The sequence below is a fragment of the Scleropages formosus genome, chromosome 4 (genome assembly GCF_900964775.1).
Source record: "Scleropages formosus chromosome 4, fSclFor1.1, whole genome shotgun sequence".
NCBI lineage: Eukaryota > Metazoa > Chordata > Actinopteri > Osteoglossiformes > Osteoglossidae > Scleropages > Scleropages formosus.
Genome location: NC_041809.1, coordinates 4076488 through 4103759, shown reverse-complemented (window position 1 = coordinate 4103759; position 27272 = coordinate 4076488). Strand labels below are relative to the sequence as shown.

Here is a 27272-nt window from a genome sequence, read left to right as displayed (position 1 = left end):
CGGTTAATCTCGCTCAGCCCCCTTTGGTAGCTTTATAGGACCCCCCTCCAGCGAGGACCGTGGTGTCCCTGGAATCATCCTGGTTCATTAGGGGCCCAGTGGACCAAAGGAGAACTGAAACTTCCCAAAGGATTGCTATGGAGAAGTAGTGGAGATGAGAGAAACTGAGAGGCTTTGTAGCACAACAGTCCAACCATGCGAAAGGTAGAAAGACCGAGGTGCTCCACCATGGAGTGTCACCCATCATTTGCCTCCTTTATTCCTCACTTGTCTCCAGGGCATCAGCAGCCTGTTCAGCTCCCTGAAGGTGGTTCGGCTGCTCCGGTTGGGTCGGGTCGCCCGCAAACTGGACCACTATATTGAGTACGGGGCAGCCGTGCTGGTTCTGCTGGTCTGTGTCTTCGGCCTGGCTGCTCACTGGCTCGCCTGCATCTGGTACAGCATCGGCGACTACGAGGTCATCGACGAGGACACCAACTCTGTGCGCAACGACAGCTGGCTTTACATGCTGGCCGAAACGGTGGGCTCGCCGTACCGTTTCAACGCTTCTGGGTCTGGCAAGTGGGAAGGAGGCCCCAGCAAGGACTCCGTGTACATCACCTCCCTGTACTTCACCATGACCAGCCTGACCAGTATCGGCTTCGGCAACATCGCACCCACCACCGATGGCGAGAAGATCTTCGCCGTGGCCATGATGATGATCGGATGTGAGTAACTCCTGTGCAGCCTTTGTTTTCTTGCTTGGTAGAAAAAAAAAACCCGCTCCATGTTCTCAGACTCACCCTCTGCCATTAGGGCTGTGTTCAGCTGTTGGTCCAGATCAGCATCGCCAGGAGCTACGGCGAAAATCTGAAGGGTTCAGATGTATCCAGAGTGAACAAGGAACAGGAGCAGTGATGCCAGATTAAGTGCTGGATGAAATCAGATCTTTTAGAGGTGATGAAAGCCAATGCATGTCTACGCAATTTCCAGTCTGATGGACTGGAAAGGGTCTGAGGGGTTTCACCATCCACTTTGGGAGCGCCAGTTTTTATCAGTGAGATGGAGCTTTAGTAGAGGCACGTGGGCAGTATTGGAGTTTGTGACCCCTTTCCTTGCTGTGCGTTGTTCGCAGCTGTTTCTTGGTATTCTGTGCCAGGCATCTAGGAACAGATTAAATCTCTTACTGAATTTAGTTGTCAAGTCACCTTGTGTGAGAGGTGAGAAATGTGCAATGATATACAAACCTCGGGTGATGAGCCCATGTTGAACCGCCAAGGCTAGAACGTGCTGACAGGCAGAAGTTGCACTTAATATTGCAGCGAGTGGCATGGACCTCGGAGGCAAATACATGGCAGAGTTTGAACTTGACTTCTTTATTTATTTATTTACTTATTTATTTATTTTTTTAAATAAAGTGGAATGCTCTGAGCGCAGTCAGTCAGGTGATCACAACCAAAGCACGCGCTCGGAGCGCGGACCCATCCGTGCGGTCTGCAGACAGCCGAGCTGCCTCAAACCAGGAAGTGGGACTCGTGGGACTCGTGGAAATGTCACGACCCTCCACCGTTAATGACGATTCGCCTTTGGTGAGAAACGGGATGCCGACGGTTTTCCCCAGACGAGCCACGCGGCAAACGGTAGAGATGCTGCTTTCGATGAATCGCTGCTCCGCCATGTGCAGACTGCTCATTGTTTCCCGCAAAGACGGGAAGAAAAGTGCTGACTGAGAGCTCCCTATGCGCACGGCTTTTGTAAATAGTTTGTGTAGTGTTTCTGCGGGCCTCCTGGGGTTTGCTAATGGCAGCAAAGGAATGGTGGATTTGTCATTGAATTGCCAGTGTGGGTATATAATTAAAGCGGGACTCTAGTCATTTTCTGAAGAGTCTCTGTTGTTTGTGCGTGTTCTCTAGCGCAGAACCGTGGTGCGGAGTGCGCGGATGGTGGGTAGACCGCTCTCTCTGGAACCCGACGCCCTTAATTTGGCCATAAACGAGTGATTACTGGAGCCTTTCCAGTGCTTTTGTAATCAGTCTCTGAGCCAAGTAAGGAGGCCTTATATATTTCTAAGCAGATTCTCGTTTTACTGTATTTATAGGCATATGTGTTGTTACTGCATACCAGCTTCTCATCTTGCAAACAGAACTGGGGCTGGAAGTCTGTGTAATTTGCTTCGGTCGCAAGTTAAAAGTCACTTTAACCACTAAATAACGGTGGTCTGGAGCCTTTCCTCGAAGCTTAGAGTGCTGTGCTAAGCGGTGTACAGCAGCCCATCACAGGGAGGCTACACACTCAGGGTAATTTAGCATCTCCGGTCAACTTGAAACATGTCTTTGGACTGTGGGAGGAAACCAGAGCACCTGGAGGAAGCCCACGCAAACACTCAAACATATTAATTCCACACACACTGAATGGGGAACAAACCTGCATTCAGTTGCAGAATTATGGCGCTGTGAGTCACCTTTGACACCTCCTGAGCCGCTGTACCCCCCTCCCCCCCGACGCAATCAATAAAAACTTAACAATGCAGATGCCCCCAGATTTATTTATTCTTTAAAAGTCTTTCATACTTAATTCCAATTGTTTACATTTATTCATTTATGTGACACTTTCCTCCAAGCGACTTACTGTGTTAAGCTACTTGCAATTATTTACCCATTTATACAGCTGGGTAACTTTACAGGAGCACCAGTCGTCTTGTTATCGACCACTGACACTCATGCACACCGGATAGGAGCTGCGAACGCTGTGGAAACCGAATGAAGGTGCTCCCACCCTGTGGTTCTGTTGAGGTGCGTTTTACTGCCACCTATTGGCTGGCATCATAAATACAAGTTCCTTTCACTCAGCGGTGAGCTGAGATTTCGGAAAACGGATATGTGAAGGAGAGGCAGTTAAAAAATAATAAACAAGGCAATGTCTGAGTTTCAGTATGTACAACTTGATCGTTTGGGAGGTGTCAGCGTATTGTTTGAGTATGATGAGAAGAGATGTTAAAATACGCAGCTCGCTTGTTTTCCGAGAAAGAGGTGGGAGTGTTACGGGATGTGGGATTACATATTTCTGTGTACAGTCACCGTAGTCCTTCTGCCACTTATTCTGCTCACACACTCCATGGAGGTCATCCCACATGCTGGACAAGTGGGAAGGATCGTATGGTGGAGTTCAAACGATGTCAGACTAAAAGCGTTTTCTGCTTCGTCGCTGTACCGCTGCTGGCGATATTGAATGGGCTGCTGTAACCGCACGTGGTCTCCATGGTATACAGGCACACGCGGCAGCCCATCGCTTGATCGCTTGATTGCTCGCTGCCTGTTTCATTGTTCCCTTGCGGTGCTGGGAGCAGTTCGGTGTCGTGCGCTTGTGGGCCAATACCGAGTCTCCTGTCCGCGGGGCTCGGCGCGGCGGAGGCCGTCCGGAGCACAGCGCCGGGATCGCAGGCGGTTGTCGGGCTCCCCGTATACAGGCTCCGCCTCTTCTCGGCCTGCTCTCGTACCTTTCAACCCCGTTTGCTCCGCCGTCACCTGAGTCATCGCGCATCCTTTCTCTGTACGTATGTGTGCTCAGGCAAGCCGGCCGCCACTCCCCATGTGTGCAAACGTGGAAAATCATTAGGACTTTTCTGTGAAGTCGCTGCTACTCTGAATTGTAGTAAAAGACATTTTTGTCATATTGTTAAACTAATTTTTCAAAAAATATGTTTTGATTTCCGATTTGTAGTCATTGCACTGTTTTACAACTCCTGTGGGGCATCTCCGCCGTCCGTCAACGCCCCACCCTTCTGGTTCTGGCTCCCGCGCTCCACTGCTAGCCCTTAGCCAGAGGCCTTTCCCTCCTGTTCCATGTTCATGGACCTCCCGCGTCACCTTGAGAGCCCCTCCCTGCAGGTGGATTTGAGCACAGTACTTTGGCGGGATAGGCAGGGTAAGGTTCACAAAGTGTGGGTTATGAACCCTTAAAGCTGCAGCCTTTCTTACCAAGCGTTTGCGACGGTGTGAAGGTGACGGTCACCGCCGGTCAGCCGCGGTCGCCCGAACGGCCCGAGGCGCGGGCGTGACGGCACGTGGCGAACCCGAGCCGAGGAGCGCCTCGGTGCACGGAGTAAACGCAGGGTTTACTGAGGCTCCCCTCGAGAAGAGGTGTGCGTTTGTCCCGTCACTCTGTCGGAGCGTATTCTGAACAAGACGCACTTGCAGCTTGCCTTGCCGTACACACTGAGCTCCTCTCGTCCCCGGTGCCGGGGGCCCCGTCTCTCTCGGTTAATGTCATCGGTCCCGCTTGGCCCCCTTCGGCTTTTATGGCGCCGAACCGGTAAGGATATGTGACAGACGTCACCCGGCTGGATCAGGTGCTCCCCGGGTGCCTCGCCTCTGTTTCGTTTAGCACCCCAGGGGGTGCTGCAGCACCAATCCCCCCCCCCTCCCGGCACCGACTTGCTGTCGTCGCGTGGGTCGCCGAGCATCCGCAGCTCCGGGGCTCTTTGGGAAGGCTGCCATTTTTGGTCAGGTCTTGCGGCCGCTCGACGGCGACTTGGCACCTTGGCGATGCTGGTTGTCATGGCGAACGATTCTCTTGTCCGAGGCGGTGACATGGTGGGGTGGGGGGGGGGCACTGCCCCACAGCTGAGCTCCTTAAACTTGACAAATGAATCCCCAGCAGGACCCTTTTGACGCCGCACCGCTGTCACACCACATGTGACGTACGTTCATATATCTGGAGGTATAAGAACCGGGCGCTTTTCGCCACCCCTTACGACGCACTTTCAAGTAGCTGTTAGATTTATTACGACACACACACACGAACAATAATTTAGCCTCGTTTCCTTGTGGAAACTACCGGCCCCTCAACGATCTATTTTTACCCTCTGCTGTGGAGCACCGCTGTCAGAGGGAGATCACACTTTTGACAGGGGACTGAAAGGGCCCTCGGTTACTATAGCAACCGCTGTCCTGGGGTCCTCTCATTAATAGAGGTGTTAGTAAACTATACTTGCATTGAAGTGCGGCTGACGGGGACCATATTCCGCACAGAGTCTTACGGTGCAGGTGCCTCGGCTGTTTTTATTAGGTATGCGAAACTGATGGATGGTCTTGTTCTTCAGCTCAGACAAAAATATTATCCTGCAATAAACATTTAACGCGGAGCATCTTGGAATTCCAAGCCGCAGAAGTGCCTTGGTAAAATTAGGTGTTTTTTTTTTTTTTTTTTTTTTTTTTTTTAAAAAGCAAATCACTGCGCAGATTTTGAAAGTGATGAAGAAAACCCAATGTTTCTCTCCCCTCCAGGTCCTCTGGTTATTTCCTTGCTTCGAGCGATGGAGATTTTCATGATGAAAATATTCTGGGGACCATTCCATTTGGAAACCAAAGCACTGTCTCCTTCGGCAGGGAGAGACCTGTGTGTCTGCAGAACGGGAGTGTTTTGTTTGGGCGCTGAAGCCTGTGGTTTGGGGCTCTTCCGTTCGTTTGATCTCGACAGGAACGGGACTCCGTCTTTGAGTGCCGACGCCACCGGGACGTCTCGCGCACCTTCGGCAAAGCCATCCTGGAGCGTGAAGCTCAGGAACGCTTCGTGACGCAACGTCGATCGCGTGTTCAGCCTTATTTCTCTCATGAGGACCATGCTTGGCATTTGTGGATCTATATGTTATCGTCGGGTCAATGGCTAAAGGAAGCAGCTGAATGGGAGCACCCGAGGACCTTTGGTTTCTCCATGTTTCACGGAGCGCTGAATGTGACGGGTCCGAGCAGCCGTTTGTCAAGTTTTAGACCTTCGGCCATTGGGCCACTATTAACCTCAGCTTGGTGTCTCCTCCGGGTGTCGCTTGCAGGAAGAGCTGACCGTGATGAGCGATGAGCGGTCATTCATCCACCCTCCTAGCCATGGAGAAAGATGGGGTAAATCTGTATCCGGCTGGCCCTGGGTTCAAATCCAGGTGGCCACAGGGGGGTTTTCCTGGGCAGGAAGGGACCTTGCGATAACCCTGGCCTGCAGCTGTGAGGGACACAGGCAAGCGATGGAGGTTAAACCACCATGAAGATGGTGGAGCCTGTGTGAGCGAGAGAGGTGGAGAACGAAGGCTGTATTATTATTATTATTATTATTATTATTATTATTATTATTATTATTAGGAAACTTACGTGACTTAGTGTTTGAACAACTTTGCAATGTTTTACCCATTAATACAGCAGGGTGGAGTTATTGTTTAATCAATTTAGGGTAAAATACTTTGCTCAAAGGTACTGCAGCCAAGCCTGGAAACTTGAAACGGCAACGGTTCTAAGCACCACGCTACCCGCTGCTGCCTGTTCTTCAGACTTTCTGGAACTTTCTCCACTGACCAGTGATGGGAACATAAACCAAACCTCATTACCTCGGTCTTACATCAGCGTGTGGGAATCCGGTGCGGGCCGTGTGCCAAAGCACCCGACACCCAGGACGCACCGGACTCTCGGTCCACGTCTGCTCTACCAGAACAAGGGGCACGCTGAAGGATTCTGGGATTGCCCACAACTTTGATTGCTTTAAAAAAAAAAAAAAAACAAAAAAAATTACTTAAGCTTGGATGCAAAAACAGAAAAACCAAACGTGCCAGCAAGGTCTGGACTTGGAGAGGCCTGCAAATGGAGCGTGATCTCGTCGGCCTCCCGCAATCCTCTCATCTCCAGCTTCAAATGGCGCCAGGATTAAATATTCCGTCACATGCTTCAAATGGCAAACGGCACAAACGGGGGCCCTGCGATAGCCCATCTTTACACGGGGCTTTTGGCCCGACGTGGAAGTTCGCACAGTGCAGCGGAGACACGTGTCCGAGCGGTAAAGACGCTGCCAAGGGGAGACGCACCATCGCACCGCATATTGAGGAGGGGACAATGCGGCGTTCTGCCAAAGCACAGCATAGATGGAAAAGACTCCAATTTGCTCTTTTTTTACGTTCTTTGTAGCCAGCGTGTGTCGTTTTTCATCTACTTTGTACGGCTCTCACGAGTTTGAGGAGATGACCCTGGACTGCACGTGGTTTGTGGTGTAAACTGAGCTTCTCAGCCCTGCTTGTGTGGGGCCTTTGAACTGTGCTGCTCCATCTCAACACCTTTCTGGCACCAACCTGACAACGATGCATTGCCAGGATAATTTGCACACCCCAATCCAGTAATGCTGCGCACTTCTTGCACGGGAGGACCAACCGTGAAAGCACGTAGATTCTTGGTGTTGATTCGAACAGGGTGGGAAAAGCTCCCTATTTCCCTCAGAGCTGCTGAATCCTTTCCAAAATCCAAGAAAGGTCCCGAGACTCATTTCTTTTGGATGCAGTTTCACTCCTGATCTCCTAACTGCTCCATAAAATTGCACCGGAGCACCTTTTATGTTCAATTTTTGTCTTTCTATCATATGTGCGGGTAAAAATGGTGGCGTTTTATAAATCGACTGTGCTTCAGCAATTACCTGCCCGCACAGCTCTTTGTACTCTGCGAAATGCACTTTTGTTTACTCGGAGTTGTACCCTGCCTTGGAGAAAAATGTCTACTCAGTGGGAACATCTAAATGCGATTAGTGTTCACTGTAAAACTTACGGCCGGAGCTGCTCTTGTAAAACAAGCCAACGCATCCCCGATAGTGACGGACCAGGGAAGGGATCGAGGTGCGTGAGACCACCTCATTCCTGAACAGCCTGTACCAGAAAGACACTTAAACCCTGTAAATTCGGGCCGAATGCAGATGTGTCGCTGGGTTCCAGCTCCGACGCATTGCAGGTCGCACGCTTTCGCAGAGGGACGCTGCATCGCCGGGCTGTAATTTTAGATGAAAATGACTCATTCCATATTTTAATCACCGTGTTTAGCCCGCTCTTGCAATTACATGTTGATTTTGCAAGTCTGAGGAAAGATAATTACGAAGATTCGACGGCCCTGCCCATATTACCGTGGTCTGTTAGCAGCAGCAGCAGCGCTGGTTTCCGCAGTAATGCGGTTGTCGTGTGTTTTGTTCGCCGGTTCACGGCTTGGTAGGATGGACCTATGATATGTGGCTCATCGCTGGGCTCTGCAGTGTCTCCTTTATCAGTCTGTTCTCACCTAGTGCTGGGGAGATCTGTAGATGCTGCTGCTACACAGAGTAACAGTTCAGGTACCTCCACTGAACACACAGCACAAGGCTCCTCAAGTCCCGCCCCTAGAAGGCAGGTTCCAGAAGGTTCTTCTTACTCTAAGCTGCAGCAGGGAGCTTGACCGGGATCCAGTTCAATGGGGACCAGAAAAGAGTGTTTTGTTGCCAGTATGGAGCAGAGACCTGGTGGTGCTCCCTTTGTGACCGTGAGCACAGCAGCCTTGGTGTAAAATTTTCATTTCTTGTGGATTTATTATAGAATTTGTATGGAGATGTTGGTCGTCTGTTTTCTTTAAGCGCGAATATGAATGTTTATCCTGGGCTGCATGGTGGTGCAGCAGATGCTTTGTGTGATGTTACATCTACATTTATTCATTCAGCAGGCCTTTCTCCAACGTGATGGACATCTCCGGGAACGATAGAGTGAGTGCATCACATCAACAGATGGAGAGATTTTAATGCAGACACGTGATTCTTGAGTACAGTTAATTTTTAATATGAACCAGTACACATCACACGAGTAGCTGCATCTAAGGAGGTTTTTTTTATTATTAAATACATAATATGGTACATGTGTCAGAGGTCAGGGGAGTGGTGAGTCTGAAAAAGGTGAGTTTTGAGGCTCTTCTTAAATGTAGAGAGGGATTCAGCAGTTCTGAGTGACGGAGGGAGCTAATTCCAGCACACCGGAGCATAATCGAAAACCTTTGTGAGGTTCCCCTCCCCTGCCCTCTCAAAACCTTTTGAGTTTGGACCTTGTGTGTGTAGGTAAAAGAGCACAAAAGTCTGGTTGGGTCCAGTACTACACAGGTTGAATCCTCACTCAGTCTGTGCGGAGTTTACATGTTCTCCGCGTTTGTGTGGCTTTCTTCTGGGTGCTCGGGTTTCCTCACAAGGTACGAAGAAACGTGTTTCAGATTCCTTGGTGACTCTAAAATTGCCTATAGTGTGTGTGCATCTACATATGTCGCATTGTTTTGGTGTACAGGTGGGTGTACGATTGTGGGAAGTGTACCGCAGTGTGTCCAACACTAAGTCCGCATGGATCAAGGTGTCAGTTAAACTCTACATGGCGATCATTGTACATCACTGTACAGGAAAGCGTCTGCTAAATGCACACACAGAATGCGTTGAGAGGGGTGTATTGATCACATAGTTATAGGTTCCATCTCTTACACCTTCAGAAACTCCCAGAACAAGAGGATTAGTTAGCGCTCCTCTGTTCCAACCACGGAACTGAAATTTTTCTCCCATCTCGCGGCTCGTTTTACAGAAGAAAGGATGCTTCAGCCCAGCACTTTGTGACCCTCTTGGACCGGATGAGGTTCGAGTGGTGCGTTTGTGGGCGAGCTCGTTCACCGTGCCTGTCTCGCTCAATCAGCCTCGACAAAAGAAATCACCGCGGTGATGACCTGGGATTAACGGAGCGACTGCGCGGAAATAAACGGCTGAATGGCGGTTCTTAGCGAGCGCTGGTGGAGAACACAAACACGAGGCCTGAGTGGTGTAAATCAGGGACGCTACCGATCCGTATACGCAGTTGGAACACAAGTGTCACTTTTATTAATCTATTTAATTATTCTAACTGCCATTTTTATTAGGCTAAACACTTTATTATTTATTTGGTTATTATTTCTTGTTTTGTTTGTTCACTTCCCACTCTTTGGGGATTGTTTAAACACAAAACGTTGAAAAATTAGCCTTGGTAAAAATTTACTATTATAAAACAGTGAGTAAACCTTGTTATGGGTAGGTGATGTACATGCAGGAAATGGAACAAAGTAACAATTTGGCAGAAATAATAAAGGAAAAAATCAATACCCATTAGAAGTCTCCCCTTCTGAAGGAGGAACTATTAAGTTAAAGGCAAGTTCCTGCACAGCCTGTGGAAATTCTGCTGGAGGTGAACTGTCTGCTGAGCTCATAATACCATGTTGGTGTGGTATCCGAACCCCCGGTGAGTGATGCACCTTTCTGTGGGCATCTGGCTGTCGATGCAAAGCGGATTAGAGCGGTGGGGCATCTGGATCACGTTACGTTCCCCTGCGCTCTGTACGGTCACGCCTTGCCGTGCGGGGATTGGGAGATGGATGGTAACGGCATGCGTTGTGCATTTCGTGGGCATCGGGTCTGGCGGATGCACGGTGCTGCTGCCCCCATCGTTTCAGACCCATAGTTGTGGGTTAACTAGATCAAGGAACGGCTGGTAGCTGCGGTGAAGAACACGTCCTGGGTGGCAGAGCTTCGGGACGGGAGCAGAAGTGCTTTGTAACGTTCACTTTTACTTGGTGTTTTCTCCAAAATAAGATAAGTTGCTGCAGAGTTTCATGAGAGTTTCGCTCCTGGGCGATCAGCCTAATGCAAATGATGGCGGGATGTGCCAGGTGGAATAGGGATTAGCACCTGGTGTAGCTGCCGCGGGCGTCGTCTAATGAGACGAGCAGATCGAGGAGGAGAGGGAGGCACATGGACACAGTCAGCGGTCAGGCAGGAATCATGGTTCTCCAGCGAAGGGAAGGTGGCACCGGCTGTCCCTGGGGAGCCAGATAAGGCGGTTCAGGTTATTTTGTGGACTTTATCTCCGTGTCGGTGGACGTCCGTCACGAGAGGACGGGGAGGCCACAGGTCCTGGCTGAAAAGGTGGACCTACCTGAGCTTATGGAGAGATGGGAGGCGGGGGCCTGACCACGCATTACCAGAACCCTTTCCCACTGTACACACACAGCCACAAGTATCTGCTTTGGTTTGTATCCGCAGCACCGCGAATGTGGCTCCGGCCGACAAGATCCAACTGCATGTGTGGTGTGAAGGAACTCATAGGGACAAGTTGAGTGGAGCTCAAACAAATTTCAGTATTTAATTTTAAATCCTTACACAAATCGCATTCTTTACGATTGTATTTTATACAGATATACCGAAAACATCAATAACCCATCTTGGGTTTTCCTTGCAGTCTCAAGTTACTTAGATACAGCAGTTCCAAGAATTGACTTTGGGTCTTGACTCACTTGGTATTGGCTTGGCATCAACTGCTGTTCTTAAAATTACATATTTAATAGAGTAATTTATTGGTGCCTGTTTTGCATTTGTCCAGCACATGTTTTTCCCCACCTTGACAACTGTGGTCCCACAGGAATGTTGTTTTTATTTCTATTCTTTGCTTCTCTTACGGATTATTGTATCCGTAGAGACTCTCGCATCCAGAGATCTGCCTGTTGTAGCATTTTGAGCTGTCTGAGATGGGTATCGTGTCCTCCTGTTGTCCTCCTAGTCCAATAGAAGGCTTCTCGAACCAATAGCACAGAGATATTTCAGTGTCCTGCCTATGATGGCCTATGGGATGGCGATCCAATCTGTGTCATGTACTTCCATCCGTTGCACTCATCTTACAGGAGTTGCTTCATTTCTCCTGTAAGAAATGCTACATCTATGCACTGGTGTGGATCTCCGTCGAGTCCTCCCCTAAAGAATGTGATTGTCGATTTCTGTAGGCGGTGATGAAAAGTGTAAACGTGTTGCAGACCTGCGTTTTTTCTGTGTGTGAAATGGTTGCTGGCACACACCGGTTTGTGACAGTGTTGTGTGATGCTTTTCCTTTGAACTACAGCACAACCCCCCCCCCCCCCCCCCCAATAACCTCCTTTCAAGGCATCCAGCATCTTCCTCATGTTGTTGCATAACGCATTAGGCACCTCTTTATCATTCCTTCAGTCCCCTCCATTGAAATTTAAAATTTCAGTTGTTGGGTTTCGTGCTTAAAAGCAATTGGAGTGTCAGACTCAAACACACATTAACATATCAATGAAGATTTCCTTTATTTTTGGCACGTTTGAATCTTAAAATCTTTCTGGCGTGGTTGGCGAGTCGGCAAAAAAAAAAAAAAAAAAAAGGCATTCAATGTACCCAAAGCTGAGTGCGAGGAGGTTTTCCACAGTCTCCCTAATTACACTGCATTAATTTCTAACACTGCAGTTCAGGTCTCAACGTGATGCCCAAAGGGGCCTGGAGCTTTAATCTTTAGACCTGCTTTGTAATTCAGAATCCTGCTGCATACACAAGCACTTTGTATGGGGAAGAACTCTGTAGATGGGTGAATTATTCAGGCCTATTATACAATGGAGATGCTACAAGCTCCGGATCCAGAAAGCCCTAGATAGGGTTCCGAGATCTGAAGTTGTGCTGCTTGCTGTGGGCTCCAAGCTCTTTGCTTAGAGTTTCACTCTTGGGGCTGCAGATGAGCGAACCGATTGGTGAAGGTGTCTTCACTTTGATACGGTGAGGAAGCCCAACCCTTTCCTCCTCAACTGAAACTTGACTGTAAATGAATACTAAAGGAGGATTGTTTCTACTCGGTCATAATGTCAACGGGTTTGGAAGCCGTGGAGCTTGTAGAGATTGACGCTGTCAGTACTTAATGGCAGGAAGCCGCTGCTATTGTATGAAAAGTTAGCTGGAGACATACTACTGAGAGGCTTGCCCTTCTAAAGGCATGGATGTTAACCCAATGCTTTTGAGTGGAATGAGCAGAAACTCAACCGAATCCCGAAGGCTCCTCATCCAGGTTGGCGCTGGGTATGATGCTGCTGGACAGCATCTGTCAGATAGGGTCTTCATCATCTCTAAATGCGACGTTGGGTCCAGAAGGCCGTGTCTCGGTCGAGCTCCCCGTGTGGCCCCGCAGGCCTCCTCTTTTCAGCACGCGCTCCCTTCCGTGCATCCCGTGCAGGACCCTTGGGACAGGTTGTGCGTCGGAGAGGGAAATTGTGGCGTTATTTATGTGGCTTCAGCACGCCGCTGCACCCGAACGACAGGGAAGACGTCCGTCCTGACTGAGCTTTGCGTTATGTGGTTTGGCAGCTCTACACTCCTCACCATCACTTCAATCTCTTCTGACATTTATTTCCTTTCCAGATGCCCTTATCCAGGCTGGCGTGTGTAGTTTTCAAGTTTACACCCTATGCCTACCACAGAAATGGATATTAGGTTGGATTAAGTGGCCTCCCATCTCTTGAACCCCTGACCCTCCTTGTCATAAATTCAACTTTAGCATCATACAGTAGTGCAGGGTCTTGGGTTAGCTTGACTCTACACACCCTTGTAGCTTGGGTTATGGTGTGTTCCCTGTGAGTTGAAATCCCGATGTTAATGGCATGGATTTTGAGCAAGGTAGGCCCTTGGCTCTATATGATCTTCTCTTCCAGAAAATTCTTCAGGGTATGGTTGGGTGGTACAGCTGTGCCAGAGAAAATCCTCAACCAGAACTTGGTTTGGGAAGTCAAAGACATGATGATATGAGAACTTAGAGCAGGATGGCAGGCAGGTTGAGACCTGATAAGGACAACGGCTCATTTGTTGAAACTTTTTATATTGCAGCCGCCTTCATACACACCTTCTCCTCCACCCCACCCCACCCTTTGTCCCAGAACCCTTTTCCCTATAGACCCTCCGTTACCGAGGTCTGATGAGGAGAGGAGCAGGACTGAACTGACTCACTGGCATTGGTATTGACAGGGCAATCTCCAGGCCTCTCTGGGCTGGAACAAACTCAGCGTTGCTGCCTTGTATCAATATCACATTAAATGGATTACATTTAGCACCCCCCCGCGCTATACAATTCACAGCAAAAAATAATTCCAACCCTGCAGGAGAGTCATAAGAAGCACATGGACATGCAATTCCAGTAGAATCTTGGTGTTATACCAGCTAGACCATCTATAATATAGCACATAATTTGTCTCCCCCCCAATCAGTGTGTTCCATTTCTGAGTGTGCCTATAATAGTAATAAGGCAACTGTATTACAGCTTCTTTCCTGGAAACACCATAATTAACGTGATCATGGATTGATTACATTTCCTGTCAGGTACTGTCAACTCTCATGCTCAGGAAAAACTGAGGTTGAGAAAAGAACAGACAATATTGCTTTGTAATAACCTCAGGCATAATTTTCCAAAAAATCATCTTTATAACTTTCATCGGTTACAGAAAAGTTGTGCCCTGCAAGTAAGACTTATGTAACCAACCAAGATGTGTGTTATTTTCTGATCTGATCCAACCCTTGGTAATTTACCAGATTGGCGTTTCAGATTGTTGTCAATTAATGTTCTGTTAATATTTTATCTTGATGGGGACAGTGAAAACTGGTTTTGATCACTTGCTTGTTGTTATTAACAGTCCCAAGCAGTGATAGATTTCCTATTAGGCTCAGTGTCTAGGGCCTATCTTGGGGGGGACATGGAAAAATAAGGGGGAAAAAAGATTGTGAGACAGAATTTTGACGCAACTTCCAGATGTGATTTGATAAAATTTCCAAATTGCCTTTCAAACTCCTTATTCCAGAATTTCTAGGCATTTCCTAAGAACGTTCCTTTTTTCGGCTTGCGTTCTCATCCAAGCCTTTAATAATGTTCTCAAAATCCACGTTACGACTGCAGGAGCCCCAAATCACGAATCTCCTACCATGTAGCGACTATTGTAGAAAGTAGAGTATTGAAGTAACGGTCCCTTGACTTGCTCCATCAACCACGTGGATTCACATTGGAACAGTTTGAAGTGCATCCTGTCAATCAGTGTAATTCAATTGGCCTTTACCCCTCTGTTTGTACATTTTGGAGCAAAAGCACCCGAGGATCCAGCTGTGGTCCCCGGAACAGAGTACTTCACCTTTCACAATGCTGGGAATTGTCTTCCTTTCCCTTCATGTCCATTAACCAAGTGGTTGCTTGTCTCTGCAGCTCTCCTGTACGCCACCATCTTCGGTAACGTGACCACCATCTTCCAGCAGATGTACGCCAACACCAACAGGTACCACGAGATGCTCAATAGTGTGCGGGACTTCCTGAAGCTGTACCAGGTGCCCAAAGGCCTGAGTGAGAGAGTGATGGACTACATCGCCTCCACCTGGTCTATGTCCAGAGGCATCGACACTGAGAAGGTGGGTTACCTCATGTTTCTGCCCCATCCTCCCACTACCTCTTCCCACTAATGGCCTGGGGTGGGAATGTAGGGGGGGTATCACTGCTCTCACATCTCTGAAAGCCAAAGACATGGGAATAAAAAAGGCTCTAAAACAATTGCTCCTTGGAAGGAATGACTCAGGAATTGTGACAGAGATTTAAATGAGATATTAGATCCAGTAAATGATGGCTTGAATGTAACATAAAATAAACAAAGATTTGTATTATTTAACCAGTGTAATAGAGGCAGCCAGAAACAGGTATTTAGGTTAATGGAAGAGGAATGAAACTGCCACATTGGCAGGACTAAGGCACCAGACAGCAGGTTTCCCCACGAAAACAGACTTTATAATAAACCAAAACAGGCTCTCCCAGGCAAAAGGCAACAACAAAACCTCCTCTTCTCCAGGACACCCTCCCAACCAGTCCTTCACCAAAACACCAGACCTCCCAAGTCCACAGGCCAGCTGCTTTTATAATCCGCCCTTGTTACCCTTGAGTGGGCGCAGCTGGCCCTCACGATTCACTGAGGGCAGGGTGGGTCCTTGACATCTGTTCATCTTCCAGCTCCTACCTCCTTCCCTGGGTTGGACCACCCACCAGCATTTTATTTAAATTTGTAAGTACCTCAATGAAGGGGATTGCAGTGAGAGCGGGGACTCAAACCCAGGTACATCAGTTTTCAAGGCCACGGTTGTAACCCCTACGCCACCGGCTGTCCATGAAAAGTGTTCCGTTGGTTAATCCTGGCCTCGGACAATTTGTACGATTAAAGTACCTGGGAAGAAGCTCCGCTGCGGACCGAAATGGTGCTCGGGGGCCGTTATCAATGAGCACAGACAACACCGGACACCTCGACGTCGGGATTCTTACAGCCTTCTACTCCCCAGGTGCTGCAGATCTGCCCCAAGGACATGCGAGCGGACATCTGCGTGCACCTCAACAGGAAGGTGTTCAAGGAGCACCCGGCCTTCCGGCTGGCCAGCGACGGCTGCCTGCGCGCCTTGGCCATGGAGTTCCAGACCATCCACTGCGCCCCAGGGGACCTCATCTACCACGCGGGCGAAAGCGTGGACAGCCTCTGCTTCGTGGTGTCCGGCTCCCTGGAGGTCATCCAGGATGACGAGGTCGTTGCCATTTTGGGTAAGTCGCCGAACTCTAAACTCAGAAACTTGTCATGAATGAACGACGCCACATTTACGGTGAAATCTATTCGTCCGCAGACGCTTCCCTCTAAAGCGCTATACAACGTAGTAAACTGACTTGGGTTTAAGGAGTCCATACCTGCTCTTGCTGCTCTTTTTTTTCAAATGCATCCCGTTGATTTGAATTCTCTGATGTAAAATTGCAGCTGTCCTTGAGTTATAATCGGACAGTAAATCGGCATGGAATAAAAGCTCCCCCCATTTTCGTTATTTTAAATAAAAAAAGTTTCCCCTGCCCCCCTTGCTTTTTTTTGTTTTGTTTTTCATTTAAATTATTATTATTTTTTTTTTTTAAAAAAAAGAAAAGCATTCCTCTTGAATAAAGATATTTTTGACTCAAGTGTGAAAATGAAATATGTTGCAGGGCTCTTTGAGAATGATACTATCGAGTAATTTGTTTCTTGCCTTCGATCTTTCATGCTGTATTTTCACACCGTTGTCTTTGTGGCTCGGCGCTGGCCTGCGGTGCGCAGCTCTATCAGCAGCAGAGGTGTTTCACACTTGCTGCTCAACCCCTCCCTTTACTCTGAGTGCCATGCTGTAAGGACACTCTCCGTAACCATATGTGAACTCGTGTAGCGAAAGCTTTGACTGTGGCCCAGATTGTCACTTGCTGGTAAATTGGGTTTTATTAGAGTCCTTATGCAAGTGCCTGAACAGAAGACTGAGTCAGCAGAAATGGATGTGATCTCAGTCTCCCTACCCGCTGATACCAGGAACATGTTCTTGTTTGTTTCCTTTAAAAAAAAATCAATATATGGGGTGAAGGTGCTCCATCTCTCTCCGGCGTCGCCAGCATTACGGCTAATGAACGATACGATCTGTCTGGTTGCGCGGTCCAAAGGTCCTGGCTGATGGAGGATCTGTGTCGTTCTCCACGTGGGCCACGGGGGAGAGCAGCCGGTTCGCACTCAGAACCTGCGTCACGCGCAGCGCCTCGTCCCCGGGATCTCGAATCTCAGATCTGGCAGCGTGACGTGTCGGCGCGACCCCTACCGCTCTGATTGGGCTTTGTGATCTCTGGCTTTGGCCTTTCGTGTGAAGTCTCCGCAGGTCTCGGTGGGACGGGGTTGAGATCAAAATCCCCTTTTGTGACTGTGAAGTGGTGTCTGCATAAAAGGACGTAAAAAAAGGAAACGGCGATTGTGAAGATAAAACGCAGTCTTGGGTGTAATTGTTGACTCTTTTCTACTCCGACCAATGAGCTTGTAACGATTTTCCGGATCTTTATTTGAGGTCAACCAGGAGGAGACCGAGTCCAGCCTTCGGCAAGATAAGAGACAGCATGCTGGCTTCTCCTGGGGGTAGTCAATGGAGTTTAAGGCCAACGGTGGAATAATCACAGTGGGAAGAGAAAGCGTCTTTTGAAGTGTATAGTGTGTGTACCCCCCCCCCCCCCCCCCCACATTATTATGAAAGCAGGGCAGCATTATTTGTACAATGTCAGTGTTTGTCCATCCTTGTTGTTGCATATGAGGAACTTTGAAAACAGTGGCTGCCCTCTCTGTCCAGCCTCTCTCCCTAAATCTCGCACTCGCTCTTCGGCCGCATGTTTACCGAGTGTCACCGATGTGTGTTAGGTGGGCGCTAAGTGGTCCCGCGGCTGGGCCCAGTCCCGTTCCACTTCTGTCCATGGGCCCTTATGCTTCATAATAGTTTCATTTTTGCCAGGACAGGAGTCGGGGTTATGGGTTAAAGACCTGTGCCTGTAACCTGAAGGTTACAGGTTCAAAACCCATTTCCTGCTGCTACCTTTATTCCCTTGAACTAAATACTTACTGGAAATTACTCAAAATTCTCTGTAGTATAAATGACTCAAACAGTGTGAGCTACTCTGGAATAAGGTATTTTGTAATGCATTATTATTTTTATTATCAATAATAATACCTGTGTCGTAATATTCCCACGTACAAGAGGGCACCTTGTCACAGTAGCTTTAAGGTTGGTCTCTAAGACAAATATGCAAATTAAGTAAAGGTGCTATAGTGGTTAGAGCTGCTGCCTTGGAGGTTGCAGGTTTAAATCCCCTTTTCTGCTGCAGTACCCTTGATCGAGGTACTTACCCTGAATTTCTGTTGTAAAACACACTATTTTACCCATTTATATAGCTCGGTATGAGTACCATAACATTGTACCTCTCCTTTGTTTTCCCACCGCGAGCTTGGAGAAGGTACTGTGTTTATTCCCACGGCGAAATGCTCTTGTGAACCTAAACCCTGCTGGAGTTTAAATATATTGAGGATCATTTGCTTCGGAGGTGTGCGAGGATTCCTCGCTCGGCTGCCCGATCCATTCAGGAGAGCCTTTCAGCTGCGGGGACGTCACTGTACCTCTGTCCCACGCAGTCCCAGCGAGGACCTGTCATCTGTAGCCCTGCCGCTGCCCGCTCTCTGTTTGTTTAAGCCGGAGGTGTCGAGTGTCCTAATGATGTGGGGATGAAAGCTGCCGGTCCCCCTGCCCTCTCGCCTCTCTCGGCTCCTTAGGTTCTGAGCGTTTTGTTTGCACAGATGTCCACGTGAGACGGACCAGGGAAGCCTCATCCACAAGTCCTTTGTTCGATTATCGTCCCCCAGGAGCAACATCAGAGCTGGACTCGTTCTCTTTAATTTACGTGGCGTTCATAAATTTAGCCGATACCTTTGTGAAGGGCCACTTACTATATTAAGTTTGTACACTAGCTATCTTACGATGATTTGCTCGTTTATACAGCCGGGTGGGTTTTACTCTTTCGATTCAGGGTGAGTACCGTGCTCAAGGGCACTGCAGCAGGAGCAGAGACTTGAACCTTTCTCCTTCGAGTCCAAGGTGGCGGCTCTAACCACTACGCCCCCTGGTGTCAAAGTTCTCTGCACCGGCTCCTCACGAATACAGCTGGGACCAGAAGTCTGTGCAGTTTGACACCAACGTCGGAGTCTTTTACCACTAAGTCACAGTCGGTAAAGGCTGCAAAATACCCGTTATGTAAAAGTTGGGCTAATATATATATATATATATATATATATATATATATATATACACACACGCACACACACACCTCAATAGTGTACGTGCGTGCTGATGGAGTCATTAATTATATTGTTTACCACGGTTGAGACTGCCGCACCTTTTTCATCTTAAGCGTTGCTGGAATGAGGTTTTGCTCTAAACGTTTCCTTCGAACCGGATGCGTCACGTGAATGAAGGGCCGTTTGGCTCGTCCAGCTGGCGGTCGTGTAAATCCCGTTGCCCGGTTCACAGCCCGTGTGTATAAATGCACGCGCTCGTTACCCTAATGAGGACCTGCTGAACTGAACCTCACGCTCTGCTGCCGCGTTGCTCGTGGCAGGTGAGGGCGTTCTGGGGCAGTCTAGCAGCACCGAAATGTAATTCAATGAAAATGACCCTTTTAAAGGTAACACTTAAGAACGAGGGCCTTTCTACTGCCCACGCGCGTGGCTCCGAGGAACGTCCACACTCGTACCAGGCAATGTGACGCGCCTGTGTTGCGTAACGGACACAAAGGTGTGTGTGTTTGTGTGTTTCTCTCTCTCTCTGAGGGGTGTCGCCGAGCTGGTTCCAGGATGGACGATACCTTCGGTCAGTGCCCAGGAGCCTTCGCTCCATTCTTCCGCTTCACGGCCTGTCCCTCCTAGGGGAAAGAGCCGGAAGGCGACTCCGATAGCGGCGACGAGATAAGCGGAAGAACGCGGGAAGTGGCAGCCGACCGCTCGATGGTCCTCGCGGAGAAAGGCCGCGCAGAAACGATCCTACGCCGTCATCAATCCTCTCGATTGGCAATTAGCCGGCGCGCCTCCCATTCACAGGAAGAAATTCCTTCTCTGCAGAAAATCAGAATTGCGTTTCCGTGTAATTTCTCAGCGGGTTAAATAACCGGCACCCGTTACCCTTGTCCGTCCAATTTGGAATGCGGCGCTCGGCCACGGGGGCGACACGTCTCTGCTTTTATTGCGCTCGCACCCGTTGCAGGCCCGCGGGCCGGTGCGCTTGTTCGCGGAGAAGACGGCGGGGGGGGGAAGAGGACGTGGTACGAGATGACTTGCCCTCGTTCTCGCGCCTGTCCTTGAGATGTGAAAGCCTGAGTGACAGAGCCCAGACGCCCCGCTTCGCCCTGCCAGTCTCCGGTCTCCGGCACGCTTTGTTGGCCGCCGGACCGCGGCCGCCGGTTCCCCACCCCCTCCGCCACCTATTGATTGCTTGGCAGCTGCATCGTGACCCTGTGAAGATAATGGGCTCCGCGAGGTGCCTGCGGCAGCCCCCTCTGCCAAGCACACTGCCCTCGTTCCCGGCTCCCGTGCGGCAGGGCGCGGGCGCGAGGCAGGCTGTCGATGTGTGGCGGGCAGATTACGCCCGCGGGCTCGGTGAGGATGGGTGGCGCTGTGGGCCGGGATCCGGCTCATCCCCGTTCAGAGTACAGGGGCGGAATGATGCTCGGCGAGGGTTTTCCTTGGCGAAGGAAGATGAACTCCCGACGCGTTCAATGTCATGCAGAACGCAAAGTGGAGCAAAGCTTCAGCTTATTGATCCTAGAACGATATCCACGGTCCCCCTATTTTTTCAGAGAGACGTCTTTTCCGGGAGGTCTGCTTGACTTCGCGGCTCCGTGTTGCCGACGGCGATCTCTGGATCGCGACGGCCTCGTGTTCTCGGACATCCCTCGAAGAAGCCCAGTTCCGCTTTATAACTACTCATCCTCTGTTGTGCCCTTATTACCCAGTTTGAAGCACTCTGATGCTGTACCTTTACCGTACGTTTTACTTCAATCTCTCACCCGAGGGGAAAAGGTTTAAGAGACAAAGGCAAAGCATTTTTCTTATTTCTGGAAGTCTTTGCACTGACCTGGTCAGCTCCAGAGCAGAGGGCTGCTGATCTCCTGCTGCTCATCCATATTCAGAAGCATTATGATAATGGGGTCTAAATGAGGTGTTTGTCAGAAACATTAGGGTCCCTTCTTGTTTCGGTGCGACTCTCAGGGAGACCCACTTTCTACAGCTGTGGCTTTTCCTTCGACTTTATTAATAACCCTGCTCAGCTTCTGGCCAATTTTGCAGTCTGCCATCGCTGGGGGCAGGGATGAAATATTAAGGGCCTTTTCTGTAGCTCAGGTAGTGGTCATTTTACCACCCAGCCGGTAAATTTACACGACGCTTCCTTTTTGCCAGTGCTCTCCATCGCTGGGAGCACGGATGAAATATTAAGGCGCCTCTGTTGCTGAACGTAGTGGTCACTCTCCTCCAGGATGGTGTGCTGCCCACGCAAACGACTCGTCATGCAACGTCCCCTCTCTCCTGCATAGCGTCGTTCTTTTCCGGAGTGGGGCTTCAGACTTAAAGTGGAGATTAATCTAATGGAAAAATTAATCTAACAGCCTTTTCTTTGATTTAAAATGTCGTCTTTGATTTTACGCTGACAAAGAAAAACCGTATCACTATTATTGTGATTATTAACTCTCTCAGCTGTGAATTGAAACAACTTCCAGCGACGATAAAAAGCACTTGCTGGAAAAGGCATAAACAAACCGAACACCTTCCTGCAGAGTCTGCTGATCGCTGTTGGATGCCCTATTCAGCGACGTGGCGAATGACCACGTTTTCTGAACAGTCGGCTTTCCCGCCGCATGCCACGATGACGAGGCAGGATAAATCCATCGTCTCCTATTTTCTTTTCTCAGGAAAGGGAGACGTGTTTGGCGACGTGTTCTGGAAGGAGGTGACGCTCGCCCAGTCCTGCGCCAACGTGCGCGCCCTCACCTACTGCGACCTGCACGTCATTAAGCGCGACGCCCTGCAGAAGGTTCTTGAGTTCTACACGGCCTTCGCCAACCACTTCTCCCGCAACCTTCTGCTGACCTATAACCTTCGGAAAAGGGTGAGCTGGGAAGGGTCCGTTCTTCACTCTTCTGCTGGGTCGCCGAGCCCAAAGGCGCACTAACTTTTTACCGTGTTTTGTGTCGCCTTCTTACCGTTGCCATGCGTGGAGGATCGCTGTACACTTGAAGGGGTCATGACCGCCATCCAGACCTCCGGGGCCTCTTTGCTGTGTTTGTGTGTCGAACTTGGTTTCAAATGGCTCTCTTAAGTGGGTTTTGGTTGGTTGAGGGAACCACACCCTAAGAGCAAAGGCCTGACTTTCTGTGATGCTGGATGACCATCCTTCTGATCTCTATTGTGGGTAGAGATCTGAGAACTCCTCGTGGGGTGTTACTGGTCGAAAGGACGACTGACAGTGAAGAGGAATCGTAATTCACAGCGAAGGCGATCCCAGCCACAGATCCAAAGGCAGCCCGATGTGATATTTTCCTGCCTGAATCGGCGTCACCGGACAGTCACCCGCAGCAGCAACTCATTTAGGTAATTCACCTGTAGCCATTGGATATTCAGTCATCAAGTGCCGGAAGGGAACCTGGCAAGAGCTCTGGAACAATTTTCCATTTATATTAATGCGTTAGCCTTAGTGCTCTTTACCTAAGTGCCTTGACATTTAAACTGACTAATGGCACACATTTACTGTACTTCCATAAGTACACATCCACCATCCTTCCAATCTTCATTATTTATCTAGCCTTCCCTTAATGACTCCTCTCAGTACATCACCCTTATCAGTGTCAATAATGTAAAATTTTTCAGCTGGTGCTGGAGATAGTTCTATGATGTATGGAGCTGTCCCACCAGTCCCGTGTAAACATTCCCACACAGACTGTAGCCAGGAGGCCCCTGGGTAGCGTGTATTAGGCACTGTAGTGTGTTCCAGGGAGTGTGATGCCATTCTGGATTTTCGGGGACCGGCACTGCTTTGCTCCATAATGCTGCTCCATGTTGCCCTCATGTAAGAGGGCACTTTGTGGTTTGGACACGGTGACACGTACAGTATGTCGGATGCCGAACTGACTCAGCTAGGCTGCTGGGTGTTACCCATGCGCCTCTGCGGCTGCCCCGTCTCAACATCTGTTTTGCTGTGCGCTCTTAAAAAGGGTGTTTTTAACAAGCCCGCTTGTAGCAACCGCACGTTTTAAAAGTGCATTTGTGATGAGCATCGTGCTGAAGTGAACTGATAGACACTGTGGTTTCTAGCTTCTCGCTGTAGCATCTGTTGGTTCGCTCTCGATTTCCTTGCCGTGAGCTTCATCTTCTTACTTACCTGCATGCCGAGAAAACAAGTGCCCCCATCCACCCATACCAGATGACAGTGTCCTCTGTAATCATTCTTCTCATTCAGTAGCATAAAAGCTGGTCAAGTTACGCCGTTGGATAGTGCCGGTCTCATGGAAAGGACACGGAACGCTGCAGAAGACTTCTAAAACCCAAGCCCTCCACAGATCTGTGATGGGAAGTCCAAACAGGCCGATTCATGAGTCTGGCTCTGATCTGATTTTACCTTTCATCACAGCGGAGCGCCTTATTTCCATATTTATCCTCAGTGTGCACTGGTTGGGCATGTGCACGTATTCCAGGGAACATCTGTGCGGCGCCACCCGGCGCACACCTGCTGGTGTCCTCAGATGTGATGTCGGACGGGTCTTGACCCAACCTGTCTAGTGGTGGGAGCTGTATGTTGAGGACAGAGATTAGGGTTGTGCACTTGAAGGAATGTCTTCAAAAGCATGGCGTTGCAGGGGGGTGATTTATGCCCTTACTTCAGATAATTCAGGTGTGCTGTCTGCACCCACAGGCTACCTGACTGCTATTATCCTCCAAGCCCTTCTTTGATTTTTTTTTTTTTTTCTTTTTCTTACCCCTGGCTCTATAGAACAGTTTGCCAGTTAGCTGTGAAATTGCTCTGTGAAGATTCCTTCCTTCTATTGCAGTTTTTACGGTGTTTAAGCACACAAAATTTCAGAGGTTGGTGCCTGACAGCAGAATATATTGAGTAATATCCAAACGAAAGTCATTTGTGCCATGGTTCCTGTTTCCTTTACTGTCACCAAATGTAAATGGTAAAAGGTGACCAGTTTGAATCCCAACAGGTGTGCTGCTGCTGCTGTACCCATAATCAACCTGGATTGATTCAGTTCTTTATTCATTTTGTTGATGCTTTTCTCCAAAGCGTCTTACGACGTTGGACTCCTTGCAGAGATTTACCCAGTTAAACAGCTGGGCCATTTTTCTGTTTCAATTCAGGGTACTTGGGTACCTTGATCAAGGGTACTATGGCACGAGGTCGGATTCAAATCTGGGTTCTTTGAGGGCAGTGCAGGGCCCCTCGGCGACAAGGGTCCTCATTGTGGCTTGAGCTTCTGCTGGCTTCTGGATTCTCTTTCCCAAGAGTTCCTCCTCTTCCATCCTCTGTATCAATGACCTCTGGATCAGGCTAGCCAGGAGAAGGGGGTGATTTAATCGGCATGGCATTTTTTGGCACTTTTGAGGGGAACATCATCACCCAGCACTGGTCACCCACCCAGGTCATGGCCTCCCGCTCTGGTCGACACCCAGAGCTGACTTTGATGGACAGGGTGAGATGGCGTACTCTGGTCCCACCACGGTGTTTCTCACTCGCTAATCCACTCCGCTAATCGACGTTAGCACGCCGGCGGCGAGACGCACGCTCACGGAGTTAGCCTGGGCTAACCGCTAGCTGTGGGGTTAGACCTGCTCCAAAAATGTTTTTCAGCTCCCCGTTCGAAAAAACTATATTCTGTTTCTTCCTTGTTTCCACATAAAAGCCGCAAAAGCGGAAATATTCAGAAGGTATTGATGAACTACCCTGGAGTTTGGTAACTAAACAGAGGAGCGAGGTGTTAGCCAGCTACCGTACCGGGGCCTGTTACAGCCAACCCCAAAACCAGCTCCTCCTGCTCTCCGTTGCTTGACGCGAGAGATGTCGCTTCTTTGGTATTTGTGCCGTTTCGGAGGAAAGTGTGCTGTTTCCTGGCGCAAGTCAGGGGATGCCGCGATCAGCCATGAAAAATACCCCAACGTGTGCCAGGTACAAACATTAGCACTCTATAATTCTCTGCTCTTCCCGAGGCCTGCGTTACTTCCTGCCCCATGCGGGAGCTAATGCTAATGTTGTTAACGGGCTCTTTATGTGCAGCGGACCGAGGGGCCTTGGGTGGGAGTTGCGATGAGAAATCCGATTTCTCTGCAGAGCCCCCGCATCTCGGAAGAACCCTCTATATGGCCACGCTGCGGTTGCCCTCGGCACCAGTAATCTTAATTGCTCCGAACGCGGATCCCCATAACCCTAATGAGATGTGCATAATGTGCCGTTATAAAATCAGGCTAATATACAACCAGTCTTTATTTAATGGGGCCAGAATTACCACTTGCACTTTTAATGAAAAACGGCGCCGCACTTTTATTATCTTTCCGGTTCTTGAGATGCTGGTAAAATGGTGTAGGCAACTCTTGTACCCAGTGAGCATCACGAATGCAAGCAGGCTGAGGTTTGACCCTAGGGCAAGTCGGATATGGATTTAATATATATTCATATCCTTCTGGAAGCGGAGCTTCTGGCAGGCATTGTTTGCGCGCTGCCGTAAACTGGCCCATGCATAACCAAGTCCGGGAGACCATGTAAGTGGCTAATGCAGCAGGCAATTTAAGGCACCAATTACATTCCGTCAGGTGAGGAGGTGGGTGCGGCGCGCGCCATTCCTCAAGGTCAGTGCCGTGTTGTGTAAATGCACCGACAAGCCTATTTACCGTAAATCGGCTCACGTCTTCGCGTAGCCCGCTGTCGCGGCTTTAATTTGGCCGGTGCTTTAATCTGCAGCACTGAGCATCAGCTGGGTTTCCAGCTCCCCCGGCGTGTGGGTTCCTCATGGTTTCACCTGCATGGACAACACCGAGGGAAAACGTGCTGAGAGTTTAGAAGACCGTGTTCTGGGCCGTCTGCACTGCGTTTTTGTGTTTCCTGTGAAATCGCTCTTCATTTGACTTGTATGTGATCGTTACTTTAACCACCGTTATTATAATGATTGCAGCTCTTACCAGCATCATTAGCAGTGCATTATTATTAGTGCTTGATTTTGTCTGGAAAGAAATTCTTTAATATGATCGAAAGGTGTGAAAGTTAGGGAACTTTATTCTGGATTCTCTGAAATATTGATAATGAAAATGCCTTTGGTTGATGGAATTCTTTACATATATCGGATATTATGTCTCAATAGCTCTGTAGAAGACGACGGTTCAATAAGATGTTTGGTGTCTAGTTGGGGAAAAACCACTCCATATGTGTCTAAGACTGCTTTATAGGGATGCTCAGTGCGGCGAGCGGACTGCGGCGCGGCTAGAGCTCCGCACGTTGCATTTGGGCCGAATCGGGGCTGATTTATTCGCCCGCAACTCTGCGATGCGGGTTTGCAAGGTAAACGCAAAACTCTATTCATCAGGGCAACACGTGAGCAAACGCAAACAAGAGCTGATTGCTGGAGAGCAGCGGCTGGGTCTGCGTTCTGGACCACCGTCTCCCAGGAGGAATGGTTCTATGGTCCTATGGTTCTCAGTTCCATCCCCACAGTTTATAGTGAACGGCGGCTAATTCTTTCTACGCATCGGAGTGCGGCTGCTATGGCAACCGCATTGCATAATTAAATTGCGTAGCATGATTAAAGCGCAGTAGCTTAATGGTATTTATAGTTTGACGTTGGACATGTCGCGCTCTAATGCAAAATACGACAGTTTGAGTACAGGCTGGACTTTATTTTTAGACCTATTGAATTTTTTCACGGATATTTTATATAAACACAATGCGCTTCGCATCAGAGCCGCTTTATTCTGCTGCAGGAGGGGTCATTCGTTTTGGCTACAGACACAAACAGCCAGAGATGTTGACTGGCCCTTGTCAGTTCCATTTAAAAGTTTATGACGACTGTCCACCCCCCGTAGTTTCTAATGCAGGCTGCACAAAAGCTGCCAGCATGTGACAATATTACTGCTATTCTTTATTAGGCTGATGCTTTTGTCCAAGGCGACCTGCAGTGTTAGGCTTGTACAAAAAGTGGCTTACAATGATTTTCCCATTTATACAGCAGTGTAACGTTTACTGTATCAAGTCAATGTAAGAACTGTCATCAAAGGCATTGCAGAAGGAGG

The 27272-nt window shown here is 49.0% G+C and overlaps 1 protein-coding gene across 2 annotated transcripts in view; it reads left to right on the top strand.

Annotated features, from left to right (window-relative positions):
* Positions 1-27272, top strand: part of kcnh1a (potassium voltage-gated channel, subfamily H (eag-related), member 1a) — a 62023-nt gene that overhangs the window by 14411 nt on the left and 20340 nt on the right. For both annotated transcript variants that reach the window (XM_018740083.2, XM_018740084.2), the window contains 4 exons: positions 278-707; positions 14816-15015; positions 15928-16180; positions 21911-22107. In XM_018740083.2, coding sequence (XP_018595599.2) covers positions 278-707; positions 14816-15015; positions 15928-16180; positions 21911-22107 — 1080 coding nt within the window. The remainder of the gene's footprint in view (positions 1-277; positions 708-14815; positions 15016-15927; positions 16181-21910; positions 22108-27272) is intronic.